Source organism: Geotrypetes seraphini, chromosome 8, assembly GCF_902459505.1.
Source record: "Geotrypetes seraphini chromosome 8, aGeoSer1.1, whole genome shotgun sequence".
NCBI lineage: Eukaryota > Metazoa > Chordata > Amphibia > Gymnophiona > Dermophiidae > Geotrypetes > Geotrypetes seraphini.
Genome location: NC_047091.1, coordinates 286,306 through 299,734, shown reverse-complemented (window position 1 = coordinate 299,734; position 13,429 = coordinate 286,306). Strand labels below are relative to the sequence as shown.

Below are 13,429 nucleotides of genomic sequence, written 5' to 3'. Positions count from 1 at the left end.
CAACTAGGCAGTTTACAAAAATAAAACATAGAAACAAGAAACAAAACATCACAAAGTGAGATCTTAAGATATCTTCTCTTATAATATAACTAGATGCGTCACAGAAATGTTGCAACAAACAGCTGTGGTTTATAATTTTTTTAAATCTTAACCGATCAGAACATAGCACAGTAGCTGCCCTGCCAGTGAATTCCATAGCGTAACACTAACAATACACAAAGCAGTCACTCTGGTATCAGCATATCTCCCCTGCATTATCGGGTCTAATAACTTTTGATTTTCTGATTTCAGATCATATATCCTTCTCATTGATTCATATATAAGAGATTAGATGCTTATGATAAATCTTCTCAGTGAATTTGATGGAGACTTGTCTAACATCATACTCATTACTTTTGATATTGATTCATTGTATACCAATATTCCACAGTTTGAAGCCTTAGCAATTATTAAGAATACTCTGAGGAGTAATCATAGAATTCCGATGCGAATTCGGCTCTGAATGCTTGAGTGTTTGGAATGTCATAAGATTAATAACAAACAATAAAAACCCTTTCAGCTATATTATGTTTGTTTATTTAAAATTTGATAACCTGCCATTACTGAACACAGATCAAGGTGGTTTACAATAAAATCAATATTACATAAAAATTGTACAGGAAAGGAATGCCAGTTTTTAATAGAACAGAAAAGATGTCACTCATTCAAGGATCATTTTATATGAGACAAAGACAGACTTATAGACTGCTTCCCACCCTAGGACCTGTCTATACCCAAAGACCAATCCTATTCAATACAGTAAATCTTTGGATAATGTTATTTTCCTGGGCTAGTTGGAATACCAAAAGAAATAGGTTTTCAATAACGTCTTGAATTTAGGAAAGGTAAGTTCTGAACAGAGATTGGAATGCTAAGTATTCCAGCAAGAAGGGACTAAGAAATAGTGAGCCTGATTGGGTGATGGTAAACTAGGTGGTTAGAGTCCATAGATTATTAAGCCTGTGATGGGGTGTATGGAATCATGATAGAAGACAGATAGATATAACATTGTACCAATGTGTAATGCATGGGTGCCCAAATGGTTGATCGAGATCAACCAGTAGATCACAAAGGCAACGCGAGTCGATCGCATTGCCTTTGCGATCTTTTTCTTCCTGCCTCCCCGAGCCAGGTCAGGTGCGTACAAGCGCCAGATCCACAAGACTTCACCTCAGATGTCAATTCTGACATCGGAGAGGAAGTTCTGGGCCAGCCAATCGCTGCCTGGCTGGCCTAGAACTTCCTCTCCGACGTTAGACTTGACATCAGAAGTGAAGTCTTGTGAGCCCGGCACTTGTACACGCCAGGCCTGGCTCAGGGAAGCAGGGAGAAATCGGCGTGGTGGCTTGGGGGGTTTAGGGAAAGAATCGAGGAAGTGGAGAAATCGGCGTGATTGCTTAGTGGGGCAGGGGGGAAGAGAAAGAAAGACAGGCAGGCAGGGGGAGAGAAAAAGAAAGGCAGAAATAAAGAGGGGTCAAGGGGAGAGAGAAAGAAAGAGAGACAGAAAGAAATATTGGATTTACAGAAGAAGGAAGTGCAACCAGAGACTCATGAAATCACCAGACAAAAAGGTAGGAGAAATGATTTTATTTTCAATTTAGTGATCAAAATGTGTCTCTTTTGAGAATTTATATCTGCTGTCTATATTTTGCACTATGGCCCCCCTTTTACTAAACCGCAATAGCGTTTTTTAACTCAGGGAGCCTAGGAGTATTGGGAGCTGCGAGGGGCATTCAGCACAGCTCCCTGCGCTAAAAAACACTATCGCGATTTAGTAAAAGGGGAAGGGGTATATTTGTCTATTTTTGTATAGTTGTTACTGAGGTGACATTGCATATTTTAAAGTCATCTACCTTGACCTCTGGAAAAAAAATCAAATATAAATGATAATTAACATTTTCTCTGCGTACAGTGTGCTTTGTGTTTTTTAAAATTGTATTGTTGGTAGATCATTTTGACTTGGTCATTTTAAAAGTAGCTCGCAAGCCAAAAAAGTGTGGGCACCCCTGGTATAATGTGTTATGAGCTAGGCAGAGTAATTTAAATTGACAACTATACTGTTTAGGGAGCAACTGGAGTAACTGAAAAAGAGAATAAGGAATAGTAAGACTTGACAGATAGAAAGGTGAATCCATTTGAAATGCCTTGAAAGATAGCAAAAGGACTTTGAATTTTACTATATAGTCATAGAAAACCATAGATGTCAGCTTTGTAAAATTGAAACTTAGATTTCTGTGCTTGATAGATGCAGGGTTGGATTAACCAATAGACCCAGTAGGCACGTGGCTAGAGCCCAAAATAGTCAGGGGGATCCGATGAAGGAGGCCCTCCCCGATCGGCAATGCGGCCCTCCCCGATTGGCAATGCGGGCCCCCCCCCAATCAGCAATGCGGGCCCCCCTATCAAAGGAAAGTAATACAAACGAGCAACACGGGTAAGAAAGGCAAGGGGAACTGTAATTTTGCAAGCGGGGCTGCTTGCCCAAAGCTTCCCTTTGATATAGCTTCCTGTTTCTGCTTGGGCATGTCAGAGGGAAGCTTTGGGCAAGCAGCACTGCTTGCAAAATTAAAGTTCCCCTTGCCTTTCTTACCCACATTGCTCATTTGTATTACTTTTTGTCGATGGGGGAGGTCTGCGTTGCTGATCAGGGGGGACAGCGTTGCCGATCGATGCTTAGGGGGGCATCGCCGTTCTAAAATTTAAAAAAATAGGAGTGAATGGTGAGTGGTGAGATGGGCTTGGGGTGGAGGGAGAGAGAGAAGGGGGCAAGGCAGAGCAGGGCAGATGATGGATGTGGGGAGAAGGGAGACTGAAGGGAGCAGGGCAGATGATGGATGTGGGAAGAAAGGGGCAGGACAGGACAGATGATGGAAGTGGGGAGAAGAGAGACAGAAGGGAGCAGGGCAGATGATGGAAGTGGGGAGAACTTGTGCCCAGCCCTTGCCTCCTCACCACTGCTACTGCTTTCCCACATGCTGGATGGGGGAGGGGGGGAAGAAGATAGAGTTAGTGAGATAGTGGAGGGGTGAAGAAAGAGGTGGCAAGCTGTAAGTAGACACAGTGAAAAGAGGGAAACTGAGGGCTGAATAGTAAGAAAGAATTTAATTTAGACAGAGGCAGAAAATAGAGAAGAAAGACCAGAGAAGAGAAGAAAAGGAAAGGGAAGAGAGAGGAGAGAGATGCCAAAGAACGGGGAAGGACACAGAGATATCACATCCAAGTGAAGGAAATGAGAAGAGAGATGCTAAAAACCACAGGGGGGGAAGGGAAGGAGAGAGATGCCAGACTATGAGGAGAACAGAGGGAAAGTGATGGATGCCAGACCAAGGGGGGAGGGGGCAGGAGCAGAGATGGCAGAGGGAGACAAACATTTTCTGGAAGAGGCAGACAGTGGATGGATGGAAGGAAGAGAATGATGAGAAGATGAGGAAGGCAGAAATCAGACAACAAAGGTAGAAAAAAAATTTCTATTTGTTTTATTTATTTTTGCTTTAGGATAAGGTATTATTGTAGCTATGTTGATAATCATTTATTAATAGAAAATGGAAATAAGATGATACTGTTTATTGAACTAATTTTAATACATTTTTTACAAATTCAGAGACCATAACTCCTTTCCTCAGGTCAGGATAGGGATACTGAAACAGCAGTATAGTTTGCTGATCTGAAGAAAAAGGTTTTAACCTCTGAAAGCTAAGAAAGAAATGTATTAGTCCAATAAAATGATGGGCACTAAATTTTCTTCCTGCTATGCCCCATGCCTCCTACCCAAATGCAAAATATAAATTGGTGGACTTCCCAAAGCCCTGCAAGCTGAAAATCTCTTCCTCTAGGAAGGAAGAGGAGTTTTGTTCTGAGATGTTTGGAGGTTGCATAGAAGAAAAACTGTACACTGGCACTGGTATGGTAATCTTTGTTTGTTTTGAATTTTAAAATAAAAGAAATAAAGTGGAAATAAAGAAGTAAATACATGGGGTGGGAGCTGGGCATTGTGGGTGGGGCGGGGCAGGGGGGCCCAGTGTACTTGTGTGCCTAGGGGCCCTTGACAAATTAATCCTGCCCTGGAAAGATGTCTAAGTGCCAGTTTATGGGCATCCAAAATATGAATGGGACTTTAGAAATAAGCACCATAGTTTGCTACTTCCAATGTCAACACAATACATATTAAAACAGTTGAAAGCAAGGGGAGGAGGGGTAAGCAGAGGTGGAACATATAGATGGATTAGGTAAGTAATAAAAGTTTGATATGATTCTAATCAATAACTGATGTTAAACCCAGATATTCAGTGCCAGGCCTTTTCTGGTAACTGGCATTGAATATCCAGGTTTTTCAATGCTGACTAGCACATGGCCAGTTAAGGCAATACTGTTCAATAAAAGCCTCTTGCCATATAAAGTCAAGTTTGCAAACCAATAGTTAAGAATGTTTCAACACCGGGGAATCTCGGAACGCTACCCTGGTTCATAAATCTCAGCGTAGATGCACTCCTCACCAATCGCACTTTCTGAACTGTTTTGATATTAAATAGTTGAATATTATAAATACTTTAAATACTAAACACTATTTTTCTAATTTTCTTATTAATTCATTCGTCTAAACTTATTCTTCTTAATCTTTCTTGCAAAATTCATTAATACTTCATTAGTTCATCAAAGCTCATTTCTGACAATTCATTTTGAACTTAGCTTAATTGTGTTGTTGCACTGCTCCCCACCAACGCGTTTCGATTTTTCTTCAGGACGGGGCTAGTGCCGCAACAACATGCTGAGCTGATCCCGAGCACTAGCCCCGTCCTGAAGAAAAATCGAAACGCGTTGGTGGGGGGCAGTGCAACAACACAATTAAGCTAAGTTCAAAATGAATTGTCAGAAATGAGCTTTGATGAACTAATGAAGTATTAATGAATTTTGCAAGAAAGATTAAGAAGAATAAGTTTAGACGAATGAATTAATAAGAAAATTAGAAAAATAGTGTTTAGTATTTATAATATTCAACTACTTAATACCAAAACAGTTAAGAAACACACAGGGTGAGATTGGTGAGGAGTGCCTCTACGCTGAGATTTATGAACCAGGGTAGCGTTCCGAGACTCCCCGATGTTGAAACATTCTTAACTATTGGTTTGCAAACTTGACTTTATATGACAAGAGGCTTTTATTGAACAGTATTGAACTACTTGCTATACAACCTTCATCCCTAATTGAACCAGTTAAGGCAATAGTTAGACTTAACCAGCCATGGCTTAATTTGCAAAGATAGGCCTGCTTTTTGTGTGGCCTTAATTGCCCATTAAGCTTGTTGCTTAAATTTCGAATATCGGGACTTAAATAGTCACACTCCCAGAATGACCCCAATATTGCCAATTTATTTTTCAGTGGTAACCAGGCATTTTCAGTGGTGATAACTTGTTAAATGCCTTTGAAAAAGCCCAGTTAGCCACCAGGAAGCAAGTTAACTGGTTGGGAGTCGTAACCGGCTAGCTAATTTGCTCTGATTTAGTCTCTAAGTGTAACTCCATTTTTTATGGTGTTCCTCTCGATGTGCTAGATATTTTGGTTATGGTGCCATTCAAGTAGCAACTTTCATGTAATGTCAACAGTGATCCCCTTCCCCTTCCTTCCAAAAGTAGTTAAGAGTAAAATTATAGTGTTGATATTCAAAGCAATTTAATTATTCAAAAGCATTTTAAGTGATCAGGAGAGACTCCTGGCTGTTCAAATCACTTGTCCAGATATTCACTGGCACATAATTGGTTAGTGCTGCTGAATATCCATGGTTAGCATCTAAACTGAAACCAGCTAATTTATAAGTGGGGGTAGAGTCAGCACTTATGCAGTTAACCACATAAATTGCAGTCCTGTCTTTATGCAGTTCCTGATATGCAGTTAAGTGTTGAATTTTGCACTTAAACATACAAGTGTTAGCCTGCCAACTATACCCAGATATTCAATGCTGGTGTCTGGAATTGTCCCTTCTTTCAATATCCAGGTATAATGCTGCCAGTGGCCAAAAAAATGCTGACTGCCACCAGCTGAATATTTACTCCTACGTGTTGTTTAATTTATGGCTTTCAGTGCAATATATTTTTCACCGATTGATTAGAATTGAAAAACATTTATACAATTCCACTGATTTTCTCAGGAACAGTTATCTTTACAAGAGAGTCCAAAGTGACAGCATATAGCAGTGGTCTTTATTAGTTTTTAACCTGGGGCTACTTTGGATTCTAATGAGCTAAAGAAGAGCCATGACCCTGCTGACCCGTGAATATCAATTGAAGTTCCCTTGTATATTGGGCTGTGAATATCAATGACATCCACACTCACCAGTCCACCTTCAAATGTCATTGGGGGTTTCATCAAAGTTGTGAACATTTCCAAATGTATTCTCTTATCTATTGAGAAATGCCTCGTCTTTCAAACAAGCGGTTCTTCTCCTCATCCACTTCCCCCCTTTCTATCCTGAGCCTGGGTAGAGCAGCAGAGTAGCAGAAAAAAAAATGAAAACAAAGGTGGCTGCCTAGAAGTCTCCAGCGGCCACCATTGACTAACACTACCATGGAGAATAAGAGCTGATTATGTCTAGTATTTTGTGTGGTATCATAGTTGCTGTGGACCAATTGAATAAGGTAGCAGTGCATGTGTGGTAACTTGTGGTTGTCTTGCTAAGATGGCTGCCCACATGATTATTAGAAAGCAAAAAAAAAAAAAAAAGGTTGAATATGTTTTGCATACAATCGTTAATGGACATAGGGTGAATTTTATCATAGCTTACCTTGGGTACTATTGGAGTATTCAGCAGTAATGGAAATCAACAGCTCATCTTGAACTTAGGGTTATATTTGTCACCAAACTCTAGTCCAGGGATGCCCAAATGGTCGAGTTGATCATGTTGCCTTTGTGATCTTGTTCTTCCTGCTTCCCTGAGCCAAGCCAGGCGCGTACAAGCGCCGGACCCACAAGCCTTCATCTCCGACGTCAATTCTGACGTCAGAGAGGAAATTCTGGGCCAGCCAATCGCTGCCTGGCTGGCCTGGAACTTCCTCTCTGACTTCAGAATTGATGTCGGAGGTGAAGGTTTGTGGGTCTGGTGCTTGTACGCGCCAGATCTGGCTCTGGGAACCAGGGAGAAATCGGCGTGGTGGCTTGGGAGGGCAGGGAAAGAGAAAAAATTGGGGAAGGGGAGAAATCGGCACAAAGGCTTGGGGGGGGGCAGGGGGAGAGAGAAAGACAGAAATAAAGAGGAGGGCAGGGAGAGAACCAAAGAGAGACAGAAAGAAAGAAAAGGGGAGGAGGCAGAAAGAAAGAAATATTGGATTTACAGAAAAAGGAAGTGCAACGAGAGACTCATGAAATCACCAGACAAAAAGGTAGGAAAAATGATTTTATTTTCAATTTAGTTCTCAAAATGTGTCCGTTTTGAGAATTTATATCTGCTGTCTATATTTTGCACTATGGCCCCCTTTTACTAAACTGTGATAGTGGTTCTTAGCACTGGGAGGCTAGGAGCATCTGGAGCTGCGAGGGGCATTCAGCACAGCTCCCTGTGCTAAAAATCGCTATCGTGGTTTAGTAAAAGGGGAGGGGGTATATTTGTCTATTTTTGTATAGTTGTTACTGAGGTGACATTGCAAAATTTAAAGTCATCTGCCTTGACCTCTGGGGAAAAAACCCCAAATACAAATGATATTTAACATTTTCTCTGTGTACAGTGTGCTTTGTGTTTTTTAAAATTTTATTGTTGGTAGAACATTTTGACTCGGTCATTTTAAAACTAGCTCGGAAGCCAAAAAAGTGTGGGCACCCCTACTCTAGTCTATAGCTGTGCCCTGCTGTAATAACAGTGATGGAAATCTAACTGCTTAATTTACTCTTATTTCAGGCATTCAGATGGAGAAAGTCTTTGACTACAGCGAGTACTGGGAAGTAGCCCGTGGGCTATATGCAGCTTTTGACTGCACAGCCACCATGAAGTCAGGCAATGCAGATGTCTATGAGAATGAGATCCCTGGAGGCCAGTATACCAACCTCCATTTTCAGGCCCATAGCATGGGACTGGGCAATAAGTTTAAGGAGGTTAAGAAGGCCTATGTTGAGGCCAACAAACTGCTGGGAGATCTCATCAAGGTACACATCTTAACTTTTTCTTATCGGTGCATTAAATGCCATAGCTACAGGGCTCACACACTAATTTCTTATGCACTTTAACCAAATTTCTAAAAGACAAAAGATTGCTGGGTATAAGGAAGTAGGTAAGCTTTAGGGTGAAAGACTTATTTAGGGTTTGTTTGATAATTTCTATACTTTATTTGTTTACATTCATTGCATTTCTTGATAACCAAATATTCTAGGCAAGTTACAGCCATTTAATATAATGCAATAAATACATAGCCACATATTACATATGAAACCATTCCACAGTATATATTATGTACATCAGTCATAATTCTCCACCACAACTTTCAAGAACAGTTTTGACACCATGTCAGAAACTCACTGCTACAAATGCTGTTTAGATTTTATGTTAAATCTATTTTATTGATCAGTATATAAAACACACCAATAAAGCATACAAAAAAGAAGGATTTGTGTTATTTGAAACCTTACTAACATAGTGAACTACTCATAAAACCTCCTCTTTAATATCCCCATACTTTGCAATCATTCAAAAAGACTGACTGTGAAGAGAAAACACAAAAGATTTAAAAAAAACTATTCAAATTAGGATCCCACTTCCCATCCTCAGTCCAAAACTTGAGGAGATAAAATAACGTAGAAAGTGAAAGACCTAAAGAGAACAATTCCAAACTTTAAGTAATTGTTCAACAGGAAAAAGGAGGCAAACACTTGTAATAACATGAACCCAAGAACCCCAGTATCAACCCCCTCTAAATCCCTGTCTCCACATCCCTTCCCTTCCAAACTCAGGAGATAGAACGAAAACCCCACTTGAATGTGACAGTAAACTTATACTCTTCTCAATATCTACATCCCCTAACTAATCTAACCCTATACCTGAGTGAACTAACCTGCCCCTAACAAAAAAAACCCTCAAAAACTCAAACCCACAACCACACACTTGACATCCATTCTATACCATGGGGAACTCCAACCGCCTCAGACTGCTCTAGATTTTTATTGGAAAAATGGTCCATAAAAAGTGTTGAAATGTATCTGAAAATAAACATGTTTCTAAAGACCATGTCTCACCAAATGATCTTTCCTGGTTAGTGACCTCATGGAGCACAGATTTACATTATATGGTCACATCGTCAGTCATATTGGCCCTCCTTCATTCCATAAAATGCTGGGTGAGCTCAGCAGATTTGCGTGAATGCCAATATAGAGTGTTATGCCGGTCATATGTATCCCAGCAAAGGCTATTACTAATGGGGGGCATCTCCTCGGATTTATGTGGGCCCTGTCAATGAGGCTCTAATTTCTTTTATCATGGGTTGTGGGACTGCTTTGAAATACAGGTATTTTGGAGAGCCATTCTCCGTTACTTGGGGGGCATTTTACAATTTCCCCTCCAGTTTTCCCTGGGGGGTATTTTGTTAGGACAGGTGGTGAGATTGAGAGCACAGGGCAAAGGTCACAAACTATGGGTCTTAAAAGTCTGCTTGGTGGATAAGAAGAGTATTTTACAATATTGGACGCAGACTTTGGCCCCATCATTTTGGAATTTGGTACAATAAATTTCATGGACTTCTACTGATGGAATTCAGGGCATTGCGCCTTACTTTCAAATATAAGCATCACTTTCTTAATATTTGGGTCCTTAAATACACTTCCTGTCACCACAGGCCCATAGTTTTTTTCTAAATCAACTAGATAAGTTGAGGGTGGTTTTGTCAGGATTGCATCACTCATTTGTTCTTTGATTGTTTGTGGGATATATTTTGAGGAGGGAAGATTGGGGGGTTTGTAGCCATGGACTCTTAACATATTGGATTTACCAGAGGGGTTCAGAGTCTTGCCCCTGGGATAGGTTGAGGGGCTTTCAGTTCCTTGTAAGGCTTTGGTGTTCCTTTCTGATGTGTTATGGAAGTGGCAAGGTTGGGTGGTAGGGGGAAGAGGTCATTCGGGTTCCTGGTAATTACAGATTGGGATTGCTTATTGTAAATTCCTTTAGAAAAGCTGGTTGGGTTCTCCAGTAGATTGGGAAGGATGGGGGATGAGTGGGAGAAATTATTGTACAGCAAAAATTGTTGGTGACTGGATTGTTGTTGGCTATGTAAGTTTCTTTATCTGATCATCTGATAATGATGTACTACTGTGTTGGTTGTTAAGTTTCATTGTCATTAACAGATTTAAACATAAACATGCGTTTAATTTGTGCTGAAATACTATTACTACTATTTATCAATTATATAGTGCTGAAAGGAATACACAGCGCTGTACATTGACATTTAGTAGATGGTCCCTGCTTGGAAGAGTTTACAATCTAACTTGGACAGACAGACATATAAACATGATGGCAGATAAAAGCCAAATGGCCCATCCAGTCTATCCATTCACATTAACTATTATCTCTTCCTCTCTCTAAGAGATCCCACGTGCCTATCCCATGCTTTCTTGAATTCAGACACAGTTTTTGTCTCCACAGCCTCTTCCGAGAGACTGTTTCTTGCATCCACCACCCTTTCTGTAAAAAAGTATTTCCTTAGATCAGTGGCGTACCTAGGGTATGTGGCACCCGGGGCCCATCATTTTTTGACACCCCCCTATGTAAAAAAATATTTTTTGTAATGACCATGAAACAGAATAAATGGTCAGAATAGAAACAGGCAGTGAAAATTATCTTATATTCCAAACATATAACATAACATAAATTATGTCTGAATTGTCATGACATCAGAAGTACATATGGAGTAGTTGCAGGTGATGCTTGGGACAGTTCTGATTGTGTTAGTTCGGTTTTATGTGTTTTTTGAATAGAAGGGTTTTTATTTCTTTTTGAAGGTTTTGCAGTCTGTGGTCGATGTCAATTGGTTGTAGAGTTGGGGGTCGAGTGTTGCAGCTCAAATGGCTAGGAGGTTGTCGAACAGTTTTTTTCTTTTGACGTTTTTGGTTGGAGGGTGTGTGAATGGTGCGTGAGTTCTCCTATGTCTGTTTGAAGTGGATTGAATTATTTAGCTGAAGAAATTAGTTACCCCCTCATCCCACACACATTAATTCTCTTCCGTTTTTGTTCCCATTATAAAAAACACTGATAAGTTCCCAGAAAAAAAATACATTAAAATAAGAAGTGAAAACAAAGGCCCCTATAGATGAGAACATAACATAAGAATAGCCTAACTGGGTCAGACCAATGGTCCATCATGCCCAGTAGCCCATTCTCATGGTAGCCAATCCAGGACACTAATACCTGGTCAAAACCCAAAGAGTAGCAACATTCCATGCTACCGATCCAGGGCAAGCAGACTCTTCCCCCATGTCTTAATAACAGATTATGGACTTTTCCTCCAGGAATTTGTCCAAATCTTTCTTAAAACCAGCTACACTATCTGCTTTTACCATAACTTCTGGCCACTTCATTTTTAAGTTTAGATCTTTCCTTTCAAACAGAGACCTTGCTAGATGTCAAATACAGCACAAGGTAACTTCACATGGACTTAGCTGTGCAGGAAATGTGAATCTCCTCATACACCCACCATATAGTGCAAAAATGTACAAAGGTCTGTTTTTTTCTTTCGATCACTACATAGCCTAATGCCACACAAGCAGCGCTGTTACAAACATATTCTGTAGGTCAATGCTAAGGATAACAAAGTTTCCTTCCTTGGACCAGAAGGAGATAAACCACTGGAAGAGATCCCAAAACAACACCCAAAGACCCACTCAGTGTGTGAACCAGTTGAGTGGAGTGGACTAACTGGGGGGTGGAAATTGGCCCGGAGTTTGCTCAGCAGAATTTCCCAGACCACCTCTTCCTCTCAACACATTGACACGCTGCCACCATCACCACTAGGAACACCTCACTGGGTAGGCCAGCTGTGCTATAAACTTTATAAAACACATTATTATATTTTCTTATAAAGCACATATTTTAACTGAACTCTCTGACATCCTCAGCCTTTCCATTCACAAAAATAGAAGGAAGAAAAGTTCCCATTTCCTGCTGTCTCATGTCTCCGGCCTATACAATATTTTTTTTCTGCAGACCCTTCAAAAGTCTGACCAAATCCTCGTTTCACTTGCATTATAAAGTACTGAGGATGCCATCTCTCCCCAATCCCAGGTCCTAAAGTCTAAGACAGTAGCGCAAACTAATGCTGCCAGATACAGGAAAAAAATTTTTGATTCGATTCAGCCCTATTGAATTGGTTTTTCAATTCGATTTTCCTGCCCAGTTGGGTGATTTTTTTCAAAACTCCGGGTGGGTTTTATAGCTTTTTCACCCCCTTTCGCTTCTCCTAACCACACTGGCGCTGTGGTGTAAATAAAATAAAGAAACAAAAAGGACTTTTCCTCTCTCTGTTAAATCCTAGCTCACGTTTGCAGTCCAACACCAGCTCTGGCAGGATACACATTTCAAATCTGACATATTATAATCACAAAACAGAAAATAAAATTAATTTTTCTACCTTTTGTTGTCTGGTTATATTTCAAATCTTGTTGGTCCAAGGCTCTGGTTTTCTTCTGATAACTTGCTTGCCAGGGTCTCCTTCTTTCTGCATGCTAACCATCCATCTGCCAACTCTGTCCTCCCTTTCCATTTCCCTTCCCTTCCCAGGAAGTCTGGTATCTTTCCTTTTTTTCATCTCCCTCCACAGATCCACCTTTTCTTAAATACCCTTTCATCCGGCATCTCTCCCTCCTTCCCCACCACCCCAGAGTCCACCATCTCTCCCTTTCTTTTCCTAATTACCCTCCTATCCAGTATCTCTATCCCTCATCCACACCATCCCTTGTGTCCAATTTCTCTCCCTTTCTGTTCCTTCCCTCCCTAAATCCCATGGTCCATCATCTCTCTCCCTCTCCTCTATTTTCAGACCCATTATTTCTTCCCCCCCCAAAGTTTGGCATATGCACGTCTCTTTGAACACCCCCTTCCCTCCGTGTACTTCTAAATCATGGTCCCCCCCAAAGGCCTGTCCCCCCTTAAAGGTCTTCCTGTCCCCCCTTGAAGGCCTGCACCCCCCTTGAAGGCCTGTCCCATCCCCTTGTAGGCCTTTCCCCCCCCTTGAAGGTCTGCCTACCTGTCCCCCCCTTGAAGGTCTGCACCCCCTGAAGGCCTGCACCCCCCCGAAGGCCTGTCCCCCACTTGAAGGCCTGTCACACCCCCTTGTAGCTTCTCCCCCCCCTTGTAGGCCTGTCCCCCCTTGAAGGCCTGCCTGCCTGCCTTTCCCCCCCTTGAAGGCCTGCACCCCCCCCCCTTGAAGGC

At 41.2% G+C, this 13,429-nt stretch overlaps 1 protein-coding gene across 4 annotated transcripts in view; it reads left to right on the top strand.

The window, feature by feature from the left end:
- Positions 1–13,429, top strand: part of PC (pyruvate carboxylase) — a 318,688-nt gene that overhangs the window by 286,927 nt on the left and 18,332 nt on the right. For all 4 annotated transcript variants that reach the window (XM_033954334.1, XM_033954337.1, XM_033954335.1 and 1 more), the window contains exon 17: positions 7,922–8,166. In XM_033954334.1, coding sequence (XP_033810225.1) covers positions 7,922–8,166 — 245 coding nt within the window. The remainder of the gene's footprint in view (positions 1–7,921; positions 8,167–13,429) is intronic.